At 56.5% G+C, this 21,240-nt stretch overlaps 2 protein-coding genes across 3 annotated transcripts in view; both read left to right on the forward strand.

Annotated features, from left to right (window-relative positions):
- The first annotated feature begins 229 nt into the window (after positions 1-229).
- On the forward strand, positions 230-17,405 carry LOC141474277 (protein argonaute-1). 2 transcript variants are annotated; one of them, XM_074162098.1, is made up of 18 exons: positions 230-426; positions 1,177-1,297; positions 1,431-1,612; positions 1,903-2,039; positions 2,157-2,291; positions 2,595-2,682; positions 4,372-4,519; positions 4,832-4,951; positions 5,791-5,913; positions 6,335-6,468; positions 7,717-7,901; positions 8,068-8,227; positions 8,478-8,568; positions 10,533-10,727; positions 10,842-10,976; positions 11,830-11,931; positions 12,738-12,937; positions 13,364-13,609. In XM_074162098.1, the coding sequence occupies exons 2-18, from the start codon at positions 1,193-1,195 to the stop codon at positions 13,470-13,472; spliced, it is 2,349 nt and encodes a 782-aa protein (XP_074018199.1). In that variant the 5' UTR covers positions 230-426; positions 1,177-1,192; the 3' UTR covers positions 13,473-13,609. The 2 variants fall into 2 exon arrangements, with proteins under 2 accessions (XP_074018199.1, XP_074018200.1); XM_074162099.1 differs by lacking the exon at positions 11,830-11,931 and having other exon boundaries at positions 266-426; positions 13,364-17,405.
- Positions 17,406-19,785: 2,380 nt separating this feature from the next.
- The window catches only part of LOC141474347 (protein argonaute-3), a 28,345-nt gene continuing 26,890 nt past the window's right edge, over positions 19,786-21,240 (forward strand). The window contains exon 1 of the mRNA XM_074162204.1: positions 19,786-19,804. Within this exon, the coding sequence (XP_074018305.1) occupies positions 19,786-19,804 (19 nt within the window). The remainder of the gene's footprint in view (positions 19,805-21,240) is intronic.

Here is a 21,240-nt window from a genome sequence, read left to right on the forward strand (position 1 = left end):
GGCACAGCGGAGCGGAGGGCTTGGCACTGCCCGTTGACGGCTCGGCTGGCGCCGGTGCCCGCTGGATGGTGCCCAGGGAAGCTGCTCCCAGATGGGCTGGTCTGAATTGTGCCACCACTACCTCCTGCCAGCAGGACTGGGAGATCTCCTGGATCGGGATGCGATGATGGAGAGCACCGTGACTCTGCGTTGTCTGTCTGGGCACGGGGTTTCTCCCTCCTGAGCCGTTGTCTCTCCCGCAGCTGCAGGCGCATACCTGCCGCCCTTGCAGCAGGTGTTTCAAGCGCCACGTCGGCCCGGGATAGGAACCGTTGGGAAGCCCATCAAGCTCTTGGCCAACTACTTTGAAGTGGACATTCCCAAGATTGATGTGTATCATTATGAAGTGGATATCAAGCCCGACAAATGTCCACGCAGAGTCAACAGGTAAGGCAAGTATTAGAGGTTTTGGCACTTGTTACCCGCTTCCAGTTTCCTTATGGAGGCTCCATAAGTGCCTTTTCTTCCTCTTCACTGGTGGAAGCCATCGGGGTGACATTGTGGCAGGGGTCACAGCGCTGCCCAGCGCCTGTGGGTGGCTGGACCCCACCAGCCAGGTTTGTTCAGCAGCGCTGGTTCCTGCCCCTGACAGCCTCAGAGGTCCTGAACCTCAGCACAGTCCCCAGCTTCTTCAAAGCAGCTGTGCTATTTTGGCAACAATCCCGTATTTAAAAATAGCAAGCTCCAGACCTCGGGCCATGGCGTACTTTTCTGTGTTTTGCTTTTTGGCATCCTACTCGCTGCCTGTCCCCTCCTGCCCCGGCAGCCTGGGTAGCTCTGTGCCCCGAAGGCCAGCGAGCAGATGCTCCCGGTGGTGGCCGTGGGCGGCGAGTCGCTGCCTCTCGCCCTCCCGGCATCCGCGGTGGGGACGCATTCCTGCATGCCTGCAGACTGCTTCTGCCGGAGCCCATGTACCGAGCTGCGGGGCAAGGCGTGTGGCTGCTTGTCCTGGGACCCTCCTTCCTCAGGGGGGACACAGCTCTGCTCCCTGGTGCCCTGTGGCTCAGAAGTGCCCCGGGCAGGGGGGCTTGGGGCCGCACAGGTCACAGTAGGTATCAGGCTGTAAAAACACCAGCAAAATAAACTTCACCCTTCTCTCCCCTCCTGCCCCTCGTCTTGCCCCGCTCGCCTGCGTAGGGAAGTTGTGGAGTACATGGTACAGCACTTCAAACCGCAGATCTTCGGTGACCGAAAGCCAGTCTATGATGGGAAGAAGAACATTTACACTGTCACGGCCTTACCCATTGGAAATGAGCGGGTAAGAGGGGACGTTGAGCCCCGTGCCAGGAGAGCACGATGTGACTTGTGCCTGGGAAGGATCAGCTAAAAATGACCTCCTCCCCTTGCACCTGTGGGGATGCCACGATCGCTTTCCTCCCTTCTGCACCCAGGTTGACTTCGAGGTGACGATCCCAGGGGAAGGCAAGGACAGGATATTTAAGGTCTCCATCAAATGGATGGCCATCGTGAGCTGGCGCATGCTGCACGAGGCCCTGGTCAGCGGGCAGATCCCCGTCCCTCTGGAGTCCGTCCAGGCGCTGGATGTTGCCATGAGGCACCTGGCTTCCATGAGGTACCTGTGCCAGGGGCAGCCCAGCAGGGGCCATGCCACGAGCACCGAGCGTGCCGGGGAGGGAACTGGCTGCCCTTGGCAGGCGTTGTGGCTGGGACTGGCCTCGGAGCTCTTTGGGAGGAGGCAGCCATGGCCGCTTGGTGCCATCGCTGTGATGCTCCTGCAATAGAAATAAATGGGGTGATGCAGCCGGTGGGGCGAGCGGTGGCTCGGAGGGGCTGGGGGTGCTTCTCGGTCACTGCCGGCGGGGCTGGCGTGTGCTGATGGACACGGTTTGCCCTGGTTTGCAGGTACACTCCAGTCGGCCGCTCCTTCTTCTCCCCCCCCGAAGGCTACTACCACCCCCTGGGAGGCGGCAGGGAGGTCTGGTTCGGTTTCCACCAGTCGGTCAGACCTGCCATGTGGAAGATGATGCTCAACATTGATGGTGATGTATTTTTCACACTGGGGAACTGCGGCGGTGGGGCTGGGTGTGTGTGGGGAGGCTGGGCCAGGTCCGTCTGCTGGGAGAGAGCAGAGACGCATCGTGGTGTCTGTCCCACAGTGTCGGCCACCGCCTTCTACAAAGCCCAGCCCGTAATCGAGTTCATGTGCGAGGTGCTGGACATCCGGAACATCGACGAGCAGCCAAAGCCCCTGACAGACTCACAGAGAGTGCGTTTCACCAAGGAGATCAAAGGTAGAGCACCTGGGGAGCAATGGGGACCCATCCCCAGCTGGACACTGCCCCAGACACCAGCCGTGGCTTGTCTCCCCCCAGCCCTTGCAGCGAGGTGGGGGGCACAGGGGCTGCGCATTTAAGAGGTCTCCTGGGGCATCATTGCCTCCCTCGGGCACTTCATGGGGCATCTGCAAGCACATCTGCTCTGCAAACGGTTAATTATTTAAGGAAGGTGGTGGTGGTGTCCTGGGGAAGGTGGGCAAAAGGGCATCGCTCCCACCTTCGCCAGTGACTCTGCCATGTCTCCTTGTCTTGCATCAGGTCTGAAAGTCGAGGTCACCCACTGCGGGCAGATGAAGAGGAAATACCGCGTGTGTAACGTTACCAGGCGGCCGGCCAGCCACCAGACGTAAGGCGGGGGGGAAGATGCCCTTGCTGGAAAAATCTGAGCTGTTCTCCTTTTTAACAGCTGCTGGTGTCGTTAGGGAGGGCTGGACGGGAAGCTCTGGCCTGCCATGGCCAAAGGAGATGGGTTCGGTGCTCCCGCAGCGGTGCTGGGCACAGCAGCTCCCGCAGCTCCGTGTCCTGCACGGTGGCGGCGAGCGGGATGCAGGGGAGGGTGGGAGCGCAGAGGATGCTGTGTCTGGCAGGCGACGCGCTGCAGCGGGCGGGAGCTGACATGCCAGGAATTGTCCTAGTTTCTACCTCCGAGTTTGGTTTTCTTCTTTCTTAAAATAGACGCTGCTAAAGCAGAAGCTTTGTCAGGGAATAAAGCAATTCCCTGCCTTGAAATGATTTGCCTGTGCCTGGGAGCGGGCTGGGCCTGGGCACCCCTCCGTGTCGGGGGACTGCCCTGCTCCCTGCAGCCCCCCACGGACGGGGACAGCAGCACCGAGCTGTTGGGTGCCACAGCCCATGGGTGTTTCCAGGGCTCATCACTGGGAATTGCCCCCAGGGAGGCTTGGAAGCAAAATGGGGTTCGAGGCAGAGGCTGGGGGGAGAGCAGGCAGACCCCTCCAGACCTCCCCGTGCAGGCAGAGGTGGAGCTGGAGGGAGGGGGGGATGTTTTTAAGGCTGTTTGCCCCCCAGGTTTCTGCAATGTTTCTGGAAATTTTGCCAACAGTAAAAAAAAAAAAAAAAAAAAAAAAAAAACGAGAGAGAAAGGAAAAACACAACAAGCAATTTTGGCTCATGCTGTGCAAAGCCAAGTGCTGGCAGAAGATCCCTCAGGCAAGAAGTTCTTGCCCGATACCAAACCACCTCAGTGTGCTGGTGCTGGTGCTGTCAGGCTCCAGAGCCCCTGCCGAAGGGGGGGCATCTCCCTTGCCACAACCCCGTCTCCAGGTGTATCTCGTTGGGGTTAATGTGCCTATTGCCACATGTACCCCACTTCCCCCGTGCTCCAGCATCCTCGGGTCCCAGCCCTGGGCCCTGGCGAGCACAGGAATGCGACACCTTGCCGGGGGTGCAGGCTGGCTCTCCCATCTAATTTTGGCTCCATAAAGAATATCGGGTCAATTCTTCATTTTCATGGAGCTCTTTATGGAGCCGGGAACAGCTGGGGCTGGGTGAGCCTGGGTATCACGCACTATGGACGGCACAGCACCCCTCAGCCTGGCCACAGGGAAGTTTGATATTTTTTTCCCTGTGGTTTCGAAGGGAGATGCTCCCTCCTGCCCCCTGTGCTCTGCCCACCCCGGGGCCACTGCCCCATACTGGAGAGAGGCCAGTTAACCTTTGCCTGGAGCTCAGCTGGGCTCCCAGGGAGGGCACCAAGCTCCGAAGTCCTCCGGAGTGCCAGGGCACTGTATTTATGTACCTGACAGGGGCATGTGTGGCATGTCCTGCAATAAACATTTGCCCTGATTAGCTGGATTAGTGAGGGAGAGCTCTATTTAGGGACCTCAGTCCCACACTGGGATCAGAGTATTCCTGACTCAATTTCTGAAAATACCACCGTTGTGCTTTTTATTTTCTTTCATGGTAGCCTGGGGTGGGAGGCTGCCAGTCCCCTCTGTCCCAGCCAGAGTAAGTAGGGCTTGAGGTCTGGAAGTGTCTCTTTGGAGTAGGTGCATCCTTCGTGTCCTGCCTCTGCCAGGTTTCCCCTGCAGCTGGAGAGTGGTCAGACAGTGGAGTGCACCGTGGCGCAGTACTTTAAGCAGAAATACAACCTGCAGCTGAAATACCCCCACCTGCCCTGTCTCCAGGTCGGCCAGGAGCAGAAGCACACCTACCTGCCCCTGGAGGTGAGTGTCGGCTCGGCACCGCCGGGCACCCCGGCGTTTGGGCACTCTTCGAAGCCAAGGCAAGTGGCCTTTGCTGGCAGATGCATGGCAATATTCTGCAGCTGATGTGTTGTGGGCACTGGTTGCCTTAACGTTAACCTGGCAAGAGCCACTTCTAGTAAGGGAGGGAGGAGACCGTGCTGTAAAAATGCCATTTTCCTGCAGCTGCAGGCTCGGCACCTCCAGTTCGGGGCTGGCACGGGGCCCGAGTGTGGTACCCCCATGTCTCGCCTGTCCCTGACGCGTGGCTGCTCTGTCTCCCCTGCCCTGCAGGTGTGCAACATCGTGGCAGGCCAGCGGTGCATCAAGAAGCTCACGGACAATCAAACGTCAACCATGATAAAAGCAACAGCCAGGTCTGCCCCAGACAGGCAGGAGGAAATTAGTCGCCTGGTACGTGGCTCGCGTCCCCGGGAGGGACACTGTCGGGGCTGTGGGCTGATGGCAGGTTACAGCGTCGTGTCTGTGCTGAGCCTCGTCGTGGTCCTACTCCCCAGCTGCTCTGCACTGGAGAGCTGGGACCTGCTCAGAAGGTGCTGGTGGGGTTAATGGGTTGGGTTTATCCCCCTCATCTCATCGGGTCCCCGGTCAATGATGCCTGTGTGTGTGTAACGGACACTTGCACACCGGAGCCCAGCCCAAAGGGACTGTGGAAACTCCTGTGCAGCAAATTCAGGTCCTCGTGCTGATGGAACCTGACCCAAAGGGAGCTGGAACTAAAAATAGGAAAACAAATTAGAGAAATGACCCTGGCTCTGGGTGTACGTGGGGACTGTTGCAGGGCCGTGGTACGGGAACTCTGCAGGTCAGCCTGGGGCGAGCCGGGGGAACCCAGCTCTGCCAGCACCAGCAGGAGCTGGTTAATGGTGCTCTCTTGTCCAAACCCACGTCTCTGGGCTTTCGAAGCTGGGGGGGCATTTGATATTCCTTCTGGGAGTCTTGATAACAGTCTCTTGCTGGTCTGAACTTTCCCACTAAAGCCTTAAACCTCAGGAGCAGGCTCTGCTTTGGTTCTGTTGGTCAGTACGTTCAAAAATCAGGTCCCCTATGGGTCAATTTGAAGAGCAGGGTCTGGCCCTTTTGTGTTAAACCACTTTCCTTCCCCTTACGGAGGGGACTTCAGCTCTGCGGGGAACGTGACTTTAGGTGCCTGTGTTCCCTGACCAGCTGAAGCCGCGTGGGCTGCAGCAGTTGGTCTCGCTCCCTCCCATGGCCCTTCCTTCCCTCCACAGATGAAGAACGCCAGCTACAACCTGGATCCGTACATTCAGGAGTTTGGGATCAAGGTGAAAGATGACATGACGGAGGTGACAGGGAGGGTCCTGCCGGCGCCCATCCTGCAGTATGGAGGCCGGGTGAGCAGAGTGTTGGGCTGCATTGTGCAGAGAGATGCTTTCACACCAGAAAACACTGTTTCTGCACAAAACTTGTGCTGCCTTCAGGTCTGTAGGTTAGAGCTGGAATTTTTTATCAGAGCACCTTGGGTTTGGGGTTTTTGTTTGTGGGTTTGTTTTGCAATATAACTGTACTGAAAGTGTAGCCAAGAGTTGTTTGGTGAAAAAAAAAGTGAGCTGAAGGGGAGAGAGATGCTGAGGTGAATTGTCCATCACCTTCGAGGGGCTGAAGTTGTGAATTGCCCATGGCCACGTGCTGCGGCAGCCCCTGGCAGTGCAGGGAGGTGGCTCTGACAAGGATGTAGGGCTTTGCCATGGGGGATGCCAGTGCCAGGGCCGGGCAGGACACGGCAGCGCTCTGACCCTCTGTTTGCCTTTGCAGAACCGGGCCATTGCAACTCCCAACCAGGGCGTGTGGGACATGCGAGGGAAGCAGTTCTACAACGGCATTGAGATCAAAGTCTGGGCGATTGCTTGCTTTGCCCCGCAGAAGCAGTGTCGAGAGGAGGTGCTGAAGTAAGGAAAGGGGCAGACCCCGGGGATGGGATGAGGTGGGGGAGCCTGTGGTGCGACCACCCCCACTGCTTCCAGCCTGGGGCCGCATGTCCTTCGTCCCTAACGCTGGATCTGAATTGTTTGTGGTACAGATTTGATCTGGGTTCGGACTGGGTGTTCGGTCTTGTTTCTGTTAATTTATCCTGACTGTTTATCCTGGCTCAGACGGTCCCCGAGCCATCCCAAAGCCGGCCAGGTTGGAGCGAGCACATCGCGCTCCAGCACGTGTGAGCTGACACCCGGGCTCTCCTTGGTCTGCTCTTTGCATCAGGCTGCTGTCAGGATCTGGCACTGCCAGCCCTAAAGCTGTATTGAACTCTGCTCAGCTGAATCTCCCCAGAGAAATGGGGTTGTGAGGGATATTTAATGAAAAGTTTCCCCGAGACCCTATCTAAAATAATGTAATTCATGTAGGAAGCATCCAAACTCGCCATGGGTTTTTATTACAGAGAGGTCTTAGGCTTTCTGAAAAGCTTTGGTAGTTTAGAGATTCTCTGCTTTGGTAGCAAAGTGACACAGAGCGGGGACGATTTGATTTAGTGAAATGGTCACCTTGGGGTTGGATGCTGCTGGGGACAGGTTTCTCCTGACCGAGACTGGATGCATCAAGACAAGCATTTTGTGTGCCTGTTCTGGGTGTTCGGCACGGTTAACGTTTGGGGAGGTTTGGAGCCGCTCAAAGTCCCTACATCTGCAGTAACTGGGTGGAGGTGGGAGTGACACCGTGCTCCTGCCGAGACACCCCTTTGGGACAGAGCTGGGAGCCCCACACTCCCTCCTGCTCTCCCTGCATCAAATTCATGCTTCAAGCCAAAAATCCCGAGCGTGGCCGAGCACTCTGTCTGGTTTGGTGAGTGAGGGCTTCAATGAGTTTTGCAAATCGTCTGGAAATCAACTGTCCCCGGCAGCAGCTCTGCTCCCCCTTTCCCCAGCTTCCTGATGGGGAGCAGCTCACGGCTCCATCGCTCCTCAGGCAGAGTCGGTTCCTGGGTAAGAGGGTGCCAAGAGGGGACGGTTCAGCTCTAACACGTGTTGGTCTTGCGTTTCCCCTGCCGTGTGCTTGCTGGGTGCTGTAAAACCACAGACATGGTGGTGTGATGTCTCTGTCCTGTGCCGCAGCACTCCAACCATGGGTCCCTTCTCGCTCGGTGGCCAGGGATTGTGCCGTGCAGAAGGGCTTGGGGCTGATCCTTCTCCTCCTGGCCACAGGAACTTCACAGACCAGCTGCGCAAGATCTCCAAAGACGCGGGGATGCCCATCCAGGGCCAGCCCTGTTTCTGTAAATACGCCCAGGGAGCGGACAGCGTGGAGCCCATGTTTCGACACCTCAAGAACACCTATTCGGGGCTTCAGCTCATCATTGTCATCCTGCCCGGGAAAACCCCGGTGTATGGTGCGTCTGGGGCAGGGGGAGCGGGGTGAGGAGAGGGGCTTTGCTCTGGCTCGGCAGGGCTGGCTCTGCTCCTCCCGTGGTGCTTTCTCTCCCCATTGCCGAGGGCGCTGCTGGAAGCGCTGCGTTGCTGATTGCCCATGTGTTCCTCTGCTTCCTCTGCCCGCAGCCGAGGTGAAGCGTGTTGGGGACACCCTCCTGGGAATGGCCACCCAGTGCGTCCAGGTCAAGAACGTGGTGAAAACCTCCCCGCAGACCCTTTCCAACCTCTGCCTCAAGATCAACGTCAAGCTTGGCGGGATCAACAACATCCTTGTGCCTCACCAGCGGTTAGTACTTTGGGGCTTGTTTCCCAAGTCCCTGGTGGTGCTGCCTGGCTTTACCTGGGGCAGGAGGGGTGGCTTCTTTGAAATGTAGATTTGCAGCCTGTCTCGCCTTGTAATGAGCTGTTGATGTGCCCAGGCCAGAGCCTGGAGGTCGGGAGATGTCCTCTGTGTGATCTGTCACCTCCATTGGGCTGGGCATCGCCCTGAGATGGCTCCTGAAGGCTGACCGCTGCTGTCTCTTCTCTCCCACCAGCTCTGCGGTCTTTCAGCAGCCGGTGATCTTCCTCGGGGCCGATGTCACTCACCCGCCGGCAGGAGATGGGAAGAAACCCTCCATAACTGCTGTAAGTTCCCTGTTCCAGGGCCAGGCTCGGTGCCCGAGAGCCCTGCAGGGGTGAGCTGCAACGGGACTCGTGTGTCTGTAAAGGGGCTGTGCCACTACGGTCCTTATAGTGACGCTTCTCGGGGTGGCCCCGCGCCCTGTTGGGTGTTTCAGTCCCACTCCCAGGGCGGTGGGTCCCCGATCCCCTCCTGCCTCTTCGCAGAGGAGCGGTGGTTTTGGGGAGCCATTGGGAGAGCAGGCAGCTGCCAGCAGATGGGGCTCGTGTTGTGCCTGACCCTGCGAGCGCCAGGGGACAGGGTGTGCGGGAGCTCCGTGCGGCCGCTGGGCTCTCAGGAGTCATCCCCAGGGCAGCCCTGGGAGGGACTGTCCCCAGGTGGGAGAGATGGGGAGAACCGGGGTGACAGGGCTGCTCCAGAGCCCTTTGGGGGGCGGATTTCCCTTCACCCCAAAGGAATAACGAGCATCGAATGAAATGCCGCTCACGTGCCGGGTGGCAGCTCGGGCCCTTCGTGGGGCTCCGAGACGTTGCCTTCTGCTCGTGGAAGTGAAGGAAAGTGTCGGGTTCTTGTAGCGTCTGGTTTAATTAAGCACGTCAGCATTTTCCTATTAAGTTCTTAACTTTCCGGGACTCATAGCTCAGGTTTTCCTTGGCATGCAAACGCCTCTTTGGAGGAGTGTTTTTTTTCTTAATTAGAAGGGGTTGGGAAATGCTTTTGGCTTTTTGCTGTAGGTGTGGGTGGGACAGAACAGTCTGTTTCCTGGCGGCAGCACTTCCCCTCTGAAAACATCTTCTGTGTTTTCGCTGTGCAGGACCACTGTGAGAGGGTTTTTCTTCGTTTTTATGAAAGCTTTTTTGAATCTGCAGGGGAGGAGAAGGGCAGAGGCTTCAGGTGGCCTTGATCTTGTCCTTAGTGTGTGTTAATCAGTCAGTAGAAGGGGGTCGGTGGCTGAGGCCAAAGGAAACGTTTCTGTTGAGCACATCGTCTCCGCGGGTGCATCCCAGACTCTAGACCTCCCTTTGTGAAGCAGAAGCGAAACCGTTGCTGAGGGCAGGGGTAACAGGCTCGGTGCCGCCGAGGATGTGGGGTCTGTGGTGCTTTCCCTCTGCTCGAGGGGACGTGAACCGGCTGCTCTCAGCCTCTCTGCCCTGACGTCTGTGAGGTGTCCCCTCCGGAGCGCCCGCCTGCGATGGGAACTCCCTGCTCGCCCGGTGACTCAACCCCGCCGTGTCCTCGGGAGGCGGCAGCACCGACCGCTGCTGTCTGGGGCTGAGCGAGGGCAGGGACGTGGTGCCGGCAGATGCTTCGAGCTAAACCTTGACCTGGTTCTGTCCCCTTTTGGGCAGAGGGTCTCTGGGCAGCCCGCGGCAGGCGGTTGTGCCGCAGCCGGAGGGGTAAGGACCGGCCGATAGCAGAGCTCCCTGGTGCTGCTGTGATACCGAGCTCTGCAGCAGCAGCGTTGCAACTGCAGGTGGGGTTTTGCACCCTGGAGGTGTCCTTGCCCTGGTGAAACAGCAGAGTGGGGTTTGGGGTCACACAGTGCTTCATGGAAGCCAAAAAACCTCCGGAGCGAGAGATGGAGGGAGGCTCAGGGAGACAGAAAGGGCAGCCCTGCTCCCCCCTCTCTCCTCTGCTTTTGGGCAGGAGGGGTGAAGCTGGGGCAGAGCAGTGACAGCCCCCACAGCCACATCACTCAGTGGCACCAGTTTAAGTTGTCTCGCTGGAAATTCCCATAAACACCACAAAGGACACGGCAGAGTGTGAAACCAGAACGTGGCCACAAGCAGGGGTGTCCTTTTCGGGTGCTGGTTGCCTGTACAGGGTTTGCTGTCCCATCTCCTGAGCTCGGGTGCTCTGCCCACGGCCAGCTGTGGGAGTTGGAAGGCGTTGGAGGCTGGGAATGTCCCACGTCCCCTCTGTCCTTCCCGTTGTAACACATGGGCCTGGCTTGTCCCTGTCTCTGCAGGTTGTGGGCAGCATGGACGCCCACCCCAGCCGGTACTGTGCCACCGTGCGCGTCCAGCGTCCTCGACAGGAAATCATCGAGGATTTGTCCTACATGGTGAGGGAGCTTCTCATCCAGTTCTACAAATCCACCCGCTTCAAACCCACCAGGATCATCTTCTACCGCGACGGCGTTCCCGAGGGGCAGCTCCCACAGGTGAGGACCCCGTAGAAGCCCATGGGATAGTGGGGCTCCACTGGCTCCTGCGGGTGCACAGGGACGGCTGGGCGCCGGTGTGTCCCCTCACTCTATGTACCCTCATCTCTCCAGATCCTTCACTATGAGCTCCTCGCGATCCGAGACGCCTGCATCAAACTGGAAAAGGATTACCAGCCTGGCATCACCTACATCGTCGTCCAGAAAAGGCATCACACCCGTCTCTTCTGCGCAGACAAGAACGAGAGGGTGAGTGCCGCGGGGGGCCGGGGCCGGAGGCGGCTGATTCAGCCCCACAGCCTTGCCTTTGCTGAGGGGAGAGCTCCTGAATGGAACGTGCTGCTCAGTTGCCTCCCGCATCCATGCGGATTAGGCTGCTTCTAGAAACCCAGACAGCTGTTTGCTGTTATTATGAGTTACTGGGTGCTGATGATCCTGGTGACTCTCTTGAAATAGCCTCTGTCAGCTTGAAAACATCTGTTGTTTTGGTGATAGCTGCTGCCGCTGACGTGACAGGATGAATAACCCCTTGCTCACAGCTTGTTCGTGTGTGCCGCGCTGTAACACCGATTGCTGTAGCTTTTCCTAGATTTGATCTAAGTTTAGCAGTTAGATCGAGTCTAACCAGCCTCTGGCTCTACCTGAGCAGGAAGATTTAATCTGGGGAACTGAGGACAGTTTTTGATCAGGGTGCAAAAGCCCCAGTACCTCGCAGCAGAGGCTCTAACGTACGCTCTGCAGAGATCCCTGGAGTTTTGCTCACTTGATCCTCATTTCTGCAGTAGGATGGGCCCGTGCCCAGCCCTCACCCTGCCTGCTTTCCTTCCCTTTGCTCTGTCTCTGTGTCGTGCCTGGTGTCGATGCTCACAGAAGATGCCAGCAAGTCTGTCGGGGCAGGGAACAGAGCAGGCTGAGCTGCTCCTGTCCCCCCGTAACGGGCATTGGGGGACCAGCTCTGCACGGTGCTCTCAAACCGAGCCGCTGGGATGGGCACCCTGCGCCGTGGCCCTGGTGCAGGGCAGACGTGTTGCCGACGGTGCTCTGGGCAGCTGGAAATAACCACACTCTGCAGTGCTTGGATCTCTCTCTCTGTTCTCTGTAGATTGGGAAGAGCGGGAACATCCCAGCAGGAACAACAGTGGATACAAATATCACCCACCCCTTTGAGTTCGACTTCTACCTGTGCAGTCATGCAGGCATTCAGGTACCGCGCTGCGGGGCTGGCTCTTGTGCTGCTGCCTGTTTTCTGCGGCTGTTGTTGCAGATTGTACCCTTGTGCACCTGACCTGACCCTGTCACAGCCTCCCCCTGGCACCGGAGCCTTGGGCAGCTCGGTCCAAGCTGCCGTTGCGGTGGTTTGGCGAGCGGGTGCCGAGCTGGTGCTGCTGCTCCGGGATGTGGCACGGACTTGGCTTCTCTCCTGGAGACATGGATTTCTCCTCTGAGATTTTCTTCCTTCAGAGCGGCCAATTCAGCAGCTTGTGAGCTGGCGTCTGAGCGTGCCAGGCTCACTGGGGCGCCCGCTCGTCAGCAGGGACCTGTTGTCTGGCTGTGGGCGGGAGAGCCGTGGCCAACCGTCCCTGGAGCAGGCGCTGTGCTCTGCAGCTGCCTTTCTTCAGGCAGCCAAGATTAGTCAGAGACCGTACTGAAAATTAATCTACAGCTGCTTCCGCAAGGGAGGCTTTTTGGCTTCCTCTCCTGCTGCGGGGACGGCAGGGAGCTGGCCCGGTTTGGTGGGGAATGCGTGCCGTGGGCTGTGCGGTGCCGGGGGCCGGGGGTGGCAGCACCATCAGTGCCGGGGCACGGGGCGGCTGCGCTGACACTGGTTTGCACCTCGGTGCTAAGGGCTTTTGTGGCACCTGTACACGCGTGGGGGTTCCCAAATGAGGGAGGCAGAGGCATCTCTCCTGTCTGCCGGGTCGTTTTGATCAGGGAGGGATGATGAGGATGCGAGGTTGTTTGCCTCCGGGTGCCGGCAGCCCCGCTCACGCTGCCCCCTCGCCTTCCCAGGGTACGAGCCGGCCGTCCCATTACTACGTGCTCTGGGATGACAACCGGTTCACCGCGGATGAGCTGCAGATCCTCACCTACCAGCTGTGCCATACCTATGTGCGCTGCACCCGCTCCGTCTCCATCCCGGCCCCGGCGTACTACGCCCGGCTGGTGGCCTTCCGAGCGCGGTACCATCTGGTGGACAAGGAGCACGACAGGTGAGGGGGCTCTGCCTGGGGACGGGCAGACCCTGGGGACGGGCAGGGGCACCGACACCCTGCCTCGGTGTTTGAGAGCGCCTGCGTCAGAGCAGCGCTGCAGGGGGGAGACCCACACATAGCTGCATCCTCTTAGGTCCCAGCCCAGGAGGAACAGGGAGTAAAGGAGGGTTAAATCCCATCCTGGACTCACCCCGAGCCTGGAAGAGCATCCCTGGGGTGTTTGAGTGGTACCGGCCACCTTGAGGTGCCGGAATCTCTGCGGTGCCAGGGACGGTCACCGGCACGTGGGCCATCCCCGTACGCTGCGGTGAGATGTCTCCCTGTGCTGCCCGCACTCACGGACCCTGATCTCCAAGGGGGTTTCTCAGTGTTTCTGGGAGGGAAAATATGAAATAATTACACAGTGATTTCCTTGATTTCCAGTGGCGAGGGCAGCCATATATCCGGACAGAGCAACGGCAGAGACCCCCAGGCCTTGGCGAAGGCTGTGCAGGTTCATCAGGACACTTTACGTACCATGTACTTTGCTTGAAAGCCTAACTTTTGTTACCTCACTCAAGAAAGCTTTCAGATTTGTAGGAGCCATACAAAAAAGGAAGCATTGGGACACCTTGTTTTTTTTTTCCAATGAGAAATCACTGCAGGGCAGGCAGCGTCGATTCGAGGCAGGAGACCAGCACCACGGGACAGAAAGAGCCAACACCTTTGTAGGATTGGAAGAGACCGATGATTATTTTTTTAATTTTTTCTGGCTTTGCAAAATTTTGACCTGACCAAACACATGAAGGCATTTGAGGAAAGGGATAAAACTCCCAGGAGGCGGAAGCAGGTTTTCATTTTTAAGATGCAATACTATAGACTCCTGACTGTGAACTGGCGGATTTGGTCCTCCGTTGCCCACCAGGCGCTGGTAGGTATTTTTTGTGGGGGTTGGGGGGAGGGGATTTTTAGAGCCTTAAAACAGAAGACTAGATTTATAAAACTAATATTTTAGAATATGAGATGCTTTAATGGGTTAAGGGGAAAAAAACAACTAGTTTATAGGAGAATTCTAACACTAACAGGTCCCCGCCCCCGAACGATTCCCCCCCGTATAATGTAAGGCACCCTAGCACTTAGCTCAGAACTGAGAACTGTCTTCCTCGTGTTAAAAGCTAGTTCGCTGCTGCCACTTGAAGCAACAGTCACAGACTTTTCCATGGGTGAGTGCCTTACTACGATGCTGCAAAATTTCAATGTTTTTAATCTTGTAAGGAAAATAGTAATCTCGTCTTGATGGTGGTCCATATTTCCATCGGAAGGAGTTAATTTCTATGGTCCTAAGTTGCAGTTTGTGTTAGATCCCGACCTCATGGTGGTTAAACTCCATTGAAAGATGTGCACTTTCATACAGGACACGTTTAATGGCTGCTGACCCGTTTCTGTTTCCAGTGTACTACTTGTTATTTAAAACTGTTTCTGACAAATGGGGACATCTTCATCCCATGAGGACAGAAATTGCTATCAATTTTTTTCTTTTTTTTTTTCCTTTTTCTTTTTTTTTTTTTTTCCTGAATTTTTATGATGGACACCGGGATTTTTTTACTAAACATTATTTTTATACGATTCCGAGTCTGTTGCCAAAATACACGAGTCATTAACACGCTCAGAGTTTACATCACCGCACTTCCCGAGCCCGTGCGCTCACGCCAGAGGTTTCCAACGTTTCCTGTCCCATGAGTGTTCCCGAGCGCGGCCCGTGCGACTCCGGGTACTGCCCAGCGCCCGTCTCCCGCCCGCGTTCCCCACGCGTCTGCCCGGGGCCGGCCGCTTTCCCGAGTCCCGCGTACCCCAACTCCGGCACCTCCAACCCCCCCTCTCTGCTGCTAGGTTTTGCTGCTCTTTGTGTCGTGGTATCACCGATCTCATGCACAGGGTTGGGTTTTGTTTTTTTTTATTCTGAAAGCACACCAGATTCGTTCCTTAGTCAGAATGATGAAATCCTTGTTTTTGTCGGGGGGGGAAACTCCAACTGATTTGTGTTTGTAACAGGAAAAAAAGCCTTTTTTCCCCCCAGTAACACAGCGACTGCTTTTCGGACTCGTTTTGCTGCACAGAATGACCGTTGTGCACAGCGGGGCGGTAGCAGCAGCTCATTACCGGTATCACGCGGGCAGATTATCTGGGGTCTTTTTTTTGTAAATGAAAGTGTGCCCAAGCGCTTCCTTCGAGAGAAAAACCCGAGGCGCGCACTCCTGCCGAGCTCTGAGAGGGAAGAGCTCTGTGATCATTTCGCTGCCGAGCGTGACCGCATGTCCCAGGCAGATCACCGCGAGCGCTGCCCGTGGACAGAAGCACACCTTTTTTTGTTTTGTACTTTCTGACGTTTAAACTTGCCTTGCCTTCATGAGAAACCACACCGGTCGTGTCGGCCCGTTGATCTCTCCCGACAGCGGGCGTTCACTCTACCCGTTTTCTTTTTGGGCAACGTGTCTGTGAAAAATGAAGACATCACTATGCTATGCAAACTAAGTGCTGAGCCCACCGATGTCGCGGTTTGTGAAGATCCCACCTTTAGCACAGTCCTGTTTTGTCCTCAAGACTTAACGAGCGTTTGGTTCATATTCTCCTTTGCACCTTGTGTCAACCTCCACCGCTGTATCTCCGCGAGGTGACGGGGAGGGGAGCGGGCAGTGGTCAGTGGGGTGGCGAACTCTTCGGGGAGGCTTTTAGAGCGTAGGGAATGCCTCAACACTTAAGGGTCAACGTGAGAAGCCTACATTCCTCTACACAAGTGCCTGCATAGTGACACCAGTCCAGCACCTCCCATCCCACCCGCAGAACTCTGGCTTGTGCTCATTGAAAGCGAGACGCTCTGGGAGGGGCTGCGCCTCCCGTTAGAAAGCCCCTCTCTGGGAATTCCGTCGGGGGGAAGGTGGAGGTTCTCTCCACGTGTGGGTTTGTTCACCAGCATCACAACGGGAAGCACCCGGCTGCTGCTCCGCAGCGGGGGGGCGAAGGTATTTTGGTTTCTAGTTATTATTTTAGTGTTTTAGTTGGGTCTAGAATTCTGAACTGTCTTTTAGTAGCTGTGGCATCGCACGTGCCATTTTTAACCATTTGAGAAGAGATAGTGTGGGCATTTACAGAAACAGCTTGTTGCTCTGTAACAATTTTGTTTTTTTAACCTTGAGACTTGAAATGTAAAATGGACCTTTAAGATTTGCACTCATTTGTAAGGTGGCTGTTCATAGGGAACTATGAATGAAGACTCGCTGATGTAGCACCTACTTTTAACAGCAATTTTAACTACACAAAAGCTTCACAGCTTCTGAAACTCTCAGCTGTTGACTTGCAGATCCTGTTCTGCCCTTACTTCACCCTCTGCGTTGGGTTTTCATGGTTTTGAATAAATAAAAAAAAAAAAAAGCCAAACTCAGTAGCTGCTGTGCCCTTTAAACCCTCTTTCCATCTTGAAGAGATTGAGGAGGGGGTTGCGTTACCCGCATGTTTCCTCTGACGGACGATGCACTCTCCCCTCCGCGCTCAGCAGTTCCACCCTGCTCTTGGCCGAGACGCAAACCAATAACTGCATGTTGAGGTGCTGTGCATTTTGCTACCCGTAGCGGATAGGTGTTACCCCGATACATATCAGGATTCGTAGTTACCCACAGCCCCCCTCCCCGGACACCCCAATGGCTCCCCGCTCTCTGCCTTCTCCAGCTGCAGACACGGCCAGGGCAGGCGGTTTTGCGGGAAGAGGAGCGACTTCCATGTACCTGCGGGTCGTTGAATGCTGTCTCTTTCTCTTGTCTCACCTCTGAGGGGGGTGGGGTGGGAGGGCAGAGCCCCCCCCTGCCCAGCACCGCGGGGGCAGTCGGGGCGCTCCGGATCCCACGGCCCGATGTCTCGTGTCCGAAAGCCCAAGCATTCAACGTTGCCTCGCGGAAGGTTTTCTTCTTGGAAAATTAGCGTGAAATAAAAGAATGTGATTGTTTCGGGAAGGGAAGCCAGACAGCAGGACAGCAATAAACAAGTGAAATTCATATCTCGCCCGAGTGATTTGCACTTCAATAGTTGTGAAAGAAAATTGACGGGACTCCAGTGCTTTTGTGTTCAATTTCTAGCCCCTTTCGTACCTCCTTTATACGAGCAAGTGTGGAACTGTACCTGGGGTGTTCGCGAGACACTCCCTTTGGGTTGTTATTTTTCTTGTGTTTTTTTTTTCGCTTTAGCTTGAGCTCTGTATGGTCCATTTGTTAAATAGCCGTGAGCAGTTGATGTACAGAACTGACTAAACAAGCAGCAGCACAAAACTTATTTTATTAAGAAAATATGGCTTGTATTTTAAAGGTTGAAGATCAGTTGGGTTTTTTTTGTATGCGTGGAATTAAGACTGGGAAAGAGTAACAAAATCCTTGGATTAGGCCAAACGAAAATACTGTAAGATCATAACCACCTCTTTATTAAAGACAATGGTATGATTAAAGAGCTCCAGAACATTGTATTTATATTTGATTTGATTTGATTGCCTTTGTGGATTTTTTATTTTTTTTTGCCTTGGTCCTGATTTTTGCTTGCAACTCTGACTTTGCAGTCCCAGGTGTCTGTTACCCTGTAACTGTTGGCAGAAGACCTAAATAAAAGCAATGTGAACACGCTGGGGTGACGCTGCTGCGCCGGATTGCGTGGGGACGGGCCCGGCCGCTCGCCGAGAGGGGCTCGGGGACGAGCGGTGAAACGCGGGTACCGTGGAGGATCCAACCCCCCTCCCCCTTTCCAGATTTTAATTCATTGAAACGCTTAAGCGAACGCGTCCGTGCTTAAGAGTTGGTGGAATAGGGCAGCCCATTCCGCTTTTTAGTCATCCGTCTGAGAACCGACTTTATTGGAGCTCCCGGGGTTATTAAATGTCAGAGCGTTCAGCAAAATGCGCCTCTTCTCCAGCCGTCTCCCGTGCTTCGGGGGCTACAAAAGGCCATTGGCTCCGAGGTGCTTTAAGGACAGATTTCGGACTCCCTTTGGACCAGGGTTAATCCTGATCCTGAGGGTTTCTGTGCTGCATCATGTTTTATATTTGCCTTGGAATTCCTTGCAAACGTCCCGCAGCTGATGGTGTGTCCCGGGGCCCGTCCTCTGGATTCTTCGGATCTGCTCGTGCTTTCCCTTGCAGACGTGTATCATCGTACCTGTAGACGATGAATTATTTAGCAGCGGAGCTGTAGCTGCCGGTTTTTGAATAATGCTAAGCAATTTTAAGGAAGCGCTTGCTAATGGCATGCACGTGCTCGTTAGCTAATTGACTTGGGCTGTGGCGTGCAGAGTGGGCTGAACTGAGCATCTCTGTGGGTTCCGCACACGTCCTCCCGGCCATTTCTGGTGTTAAACCACCTTCCCTTTACATCCTGCTCTGTACGTCTTCCGCGCTTCCCAGGGGGCTGTTCCTATGGAGAGATACAACAGGAAATTGTGTCTGGTGCAGCTGGCTCCGAAGGCCTGGAAAAGAGGTCGTGCTCCTTGGCTGCCAGCGTTAGATGGGCACCTGAGCCCCGGCCCGGGTTCTGGTTACCACATCCCGAGCCGCAGGAGCGGAGGCGCTCACCTGCCTCCGACGTCCGACCTCTGACAGAGATGTCTCCCACCGCCCTGTCTGCTCCATCTCCGTGATCACGTTTCCCCTTCCCTCTCAGGATTTCAGTTAAGGAAATACTCTTAACAGTTTACTTCTAATTTGCATGGGTTTGGAATCCTTCCTGCGTCGCTTGCCCGATAACTAAATTTACACTTTCTAAGACTAATTTAACTGCCAGTCTCCAGGATTCTTAATAACGATTCTGAAATCTGGATTAAGAATCTCCTTTTCTACTGGCCCAAAGTTCTGGTTCTTCACAAATTCCCGGCTGTTTGGCTGGGGAAGTGCCCCCCAAACCACCAGGAGAGGTGACGTCGTTTCTTCATCAGGACTAGCTCAGACCCGCCGGGACAACTCCCGATATTCTGTTCTTGCCAAAAAATGGGTCTTTTTGGGGAAGAGGAAACAGAGACCCAGCCGAGCCCGGTCCCTCTGAGCCGCTTCCCCACCCGCACAGAGCTGCTTCGCTCCTCTCACCCGCCCCTGCTTTGTCACAGTTTGTGAACCGAATCTCTAACGAAGTTAAAAGATAATTAAAGCCACCGCCAAAACCCGAGGGAAGGGCAGAGGAACGCTCGCCATTTTTGCCCCTGTACGCGACGACGGCCGCAGGGCCCTCGGGAGGAGGGAGAGCGCGGGGCAGCCCCGGGCCGGGGGCGGCTGAAAATCCCGAGGTAACGGGAAACCCCAGCCCTGGCACCCCCCGGGCGCCCGCCTTCGGCCCCTCCGGTGGGGACGGCGGGTGCGGGCCCGGTGTCCGGCCCCGTTCTTCCCGCACAGACACGATCCCCGGGAGCCGCCGCCGACGGACGGTCCCGCTCCCGCTCCGTTGCCGAGCGACCGCACCGGCCACTTCCGGTCCCGCCTCACTCCCGCGCGAGCACCCGCCCGGAAGCCCCGCCCCCGGAAAAGGCGCGCGGCCCGGCGTGCGGGGGCGGGACTTCCGGCGGTTGGGGCGCGCTTGCGGCGGGGCCAGAGCGGCAGCGCGAGCTGGGGCTGCGGGCGGCCACGCAACTTCCGCCCGGGGGGTCTCGGGTCGCCGCGCGCCGCCGCCGCCTGAGGGGCCGGGCCGGGCGCTGCGGGCGGCCGAGGCGACGCGCCGGGCCGCGGCCTGCGGGGGAGCGGGGCGGGCCGCCGCCCAGCCCAGCCCAGCCCAGCGCAGCCCCGAGCCGGCCGCCGGGCCCGGCCGAGCGGCGAAGCCCGCAGCCCCCAGCGGCTGCGCCCAGCTCCATGAATGGAAATCGGCAGCGCAGGTGAGCGCGGGCGGCGGCGGTAAGGGCGGCCCGGCGGGGCTGGGCCCTGCGGCCCGGGGGGGGGTGATGGTGTGTGTGGGGGGTCCGGCCCTGCCCCGCGCCCCCGCCGCTCGCCCGGAGCGGGGGTTCTCCCGGCCCGGCCCTGGTTCCCGGCCCGGCGGAGCGGCCTGTTGTGGCGGCGGCGGGGAGGCCGTGCGGGTTCGCCTGGTGGGTGAAGCGGGTGGGAGAGGTTCTACCCCGCCGGCCGGGCGCGGGGAGCCCTTGCGGAGCGGTTCCGGTAACCGGGGCAAGTCCTGCGCTGCTGCCTCTGCTCCTGTGCCGAAACCGGTAGGGAATTAATTTATTGTATTTCATAACGAGCGCTCCCAGGCAGCGGCTGTAGGCCGGCTTGCATAATCTTGTAACTGATGGTGACTCTGAGATGCCGCCTCGGAAACGGAACCGTCACCGGCGGCACAGGCAGTTACCGGGAACTGCTCGTTTCAGCATCTTCCACCGGGCAAGTACGAGCTCTGGAGCCGTTGTGCTTCTCGCGGGGCACAAGGGTTTTAAGGGTAATCCCCCACACCTCCGGGGGTGCTGCTGCACCGCCACCGCGCCAGGAGCCCTACGGTTTTGCTTTTGGTGGTTTGATCCTTTCCCGCAGGAAGCAGATGCTGGTGTTTGTAACCGGGGGGTTTGCAGGGCGTTCTGGGAGTTGGAGAAGGAGCTTCGGCTTCAGTTTATCAAAAGAATTTGTCTTCGAGGCAGACAGAGAAGTGGAAGGAGAGTTGGGGTTTGGGCAGTGTTTAGTCGACAGCTCGTGCCGTAGCTGGATGGCAAAGGGAACGTTGAAGCCCCTTGGAATTTAATTTCTGTCACTTCAGGAGGTGCCACAGGTACTGAAAACGTGGGGCTGAAAGTATCACTGCAAAACATGTGGTTCTGTCTCTTCGTGGATGGATGCCTTTGTAACTGATAGGGAGATTTAAGCTAATAATGGATTTGGCCAGAAGAACTTGCCACCTAAGCTACGTCCCTGCTTAATGAGGTACATGATGGAGTTGAAACCATTTCAGGAAGATGCTGCCTTTTAGCGATCTGGTGGAATTAAGATGGTATGCTCCTAAACTGCCTGTGTTAGATAAACTTTAATTGTAACGTGGTACCATTCTGTTTGTCTCATGATAAACGGGTGGATGTTTCGTTCCATGTCTGCTGTGTAATGAGGGGAGTGTTAAGTGCAATGTTAACATTCCATATTTCAGGGAACCTTCTGGCCATCGGACACCAGAACTGGTACAGAAGGACACAAACCATCCTTGGGGCAGCAAATAAGGGTTAAAGTTCAGTCGTAAAAGGGAGAAGGACAGTGAGATGTGTTTCCTGTTCTGTGTGTGAAGGGAAAATACGGGACAGAATAAGCAAAGTCTGTGACATAAAGTGGGGGAACAGAG

This window comes from Numenius arquata, chromosome 21, assembly GCF_964106895.1.
Source record: "Numenius arquata chromosome 21, bNumArq3.hap1.1, whole genome shotgun sequence".
Taxonomy (NCBI): Eukaryota; Metazoa; Chordata; class Aves; order Charadriiformes; family Scolopacidae; genus Numenius; species Numenius arquata.

Coding starts and splice junctions, on each gene's coding strand:
- LOC141474277 (XM_074162098.1), top strand. CDS start 1,193: ATGGTACAGCACTTCAAACCGCAGATCTTCGGTGACCGAAAGCCAGTC. Junction 2,040..2,156: donor GATGATGCTCAACATTGATG/GTGATGTATTTT, acceptor TCTGTCCCACAG/TGTCGGCCACCGCCTTCTAC. Junction 10,977..11,829: donor GCGCAGACAAGAACGAGAGG/GTGAGTGCCGCG, acceptor TGTTCTCTGTAG/ATTGGGAAGAGCGGGAACAT.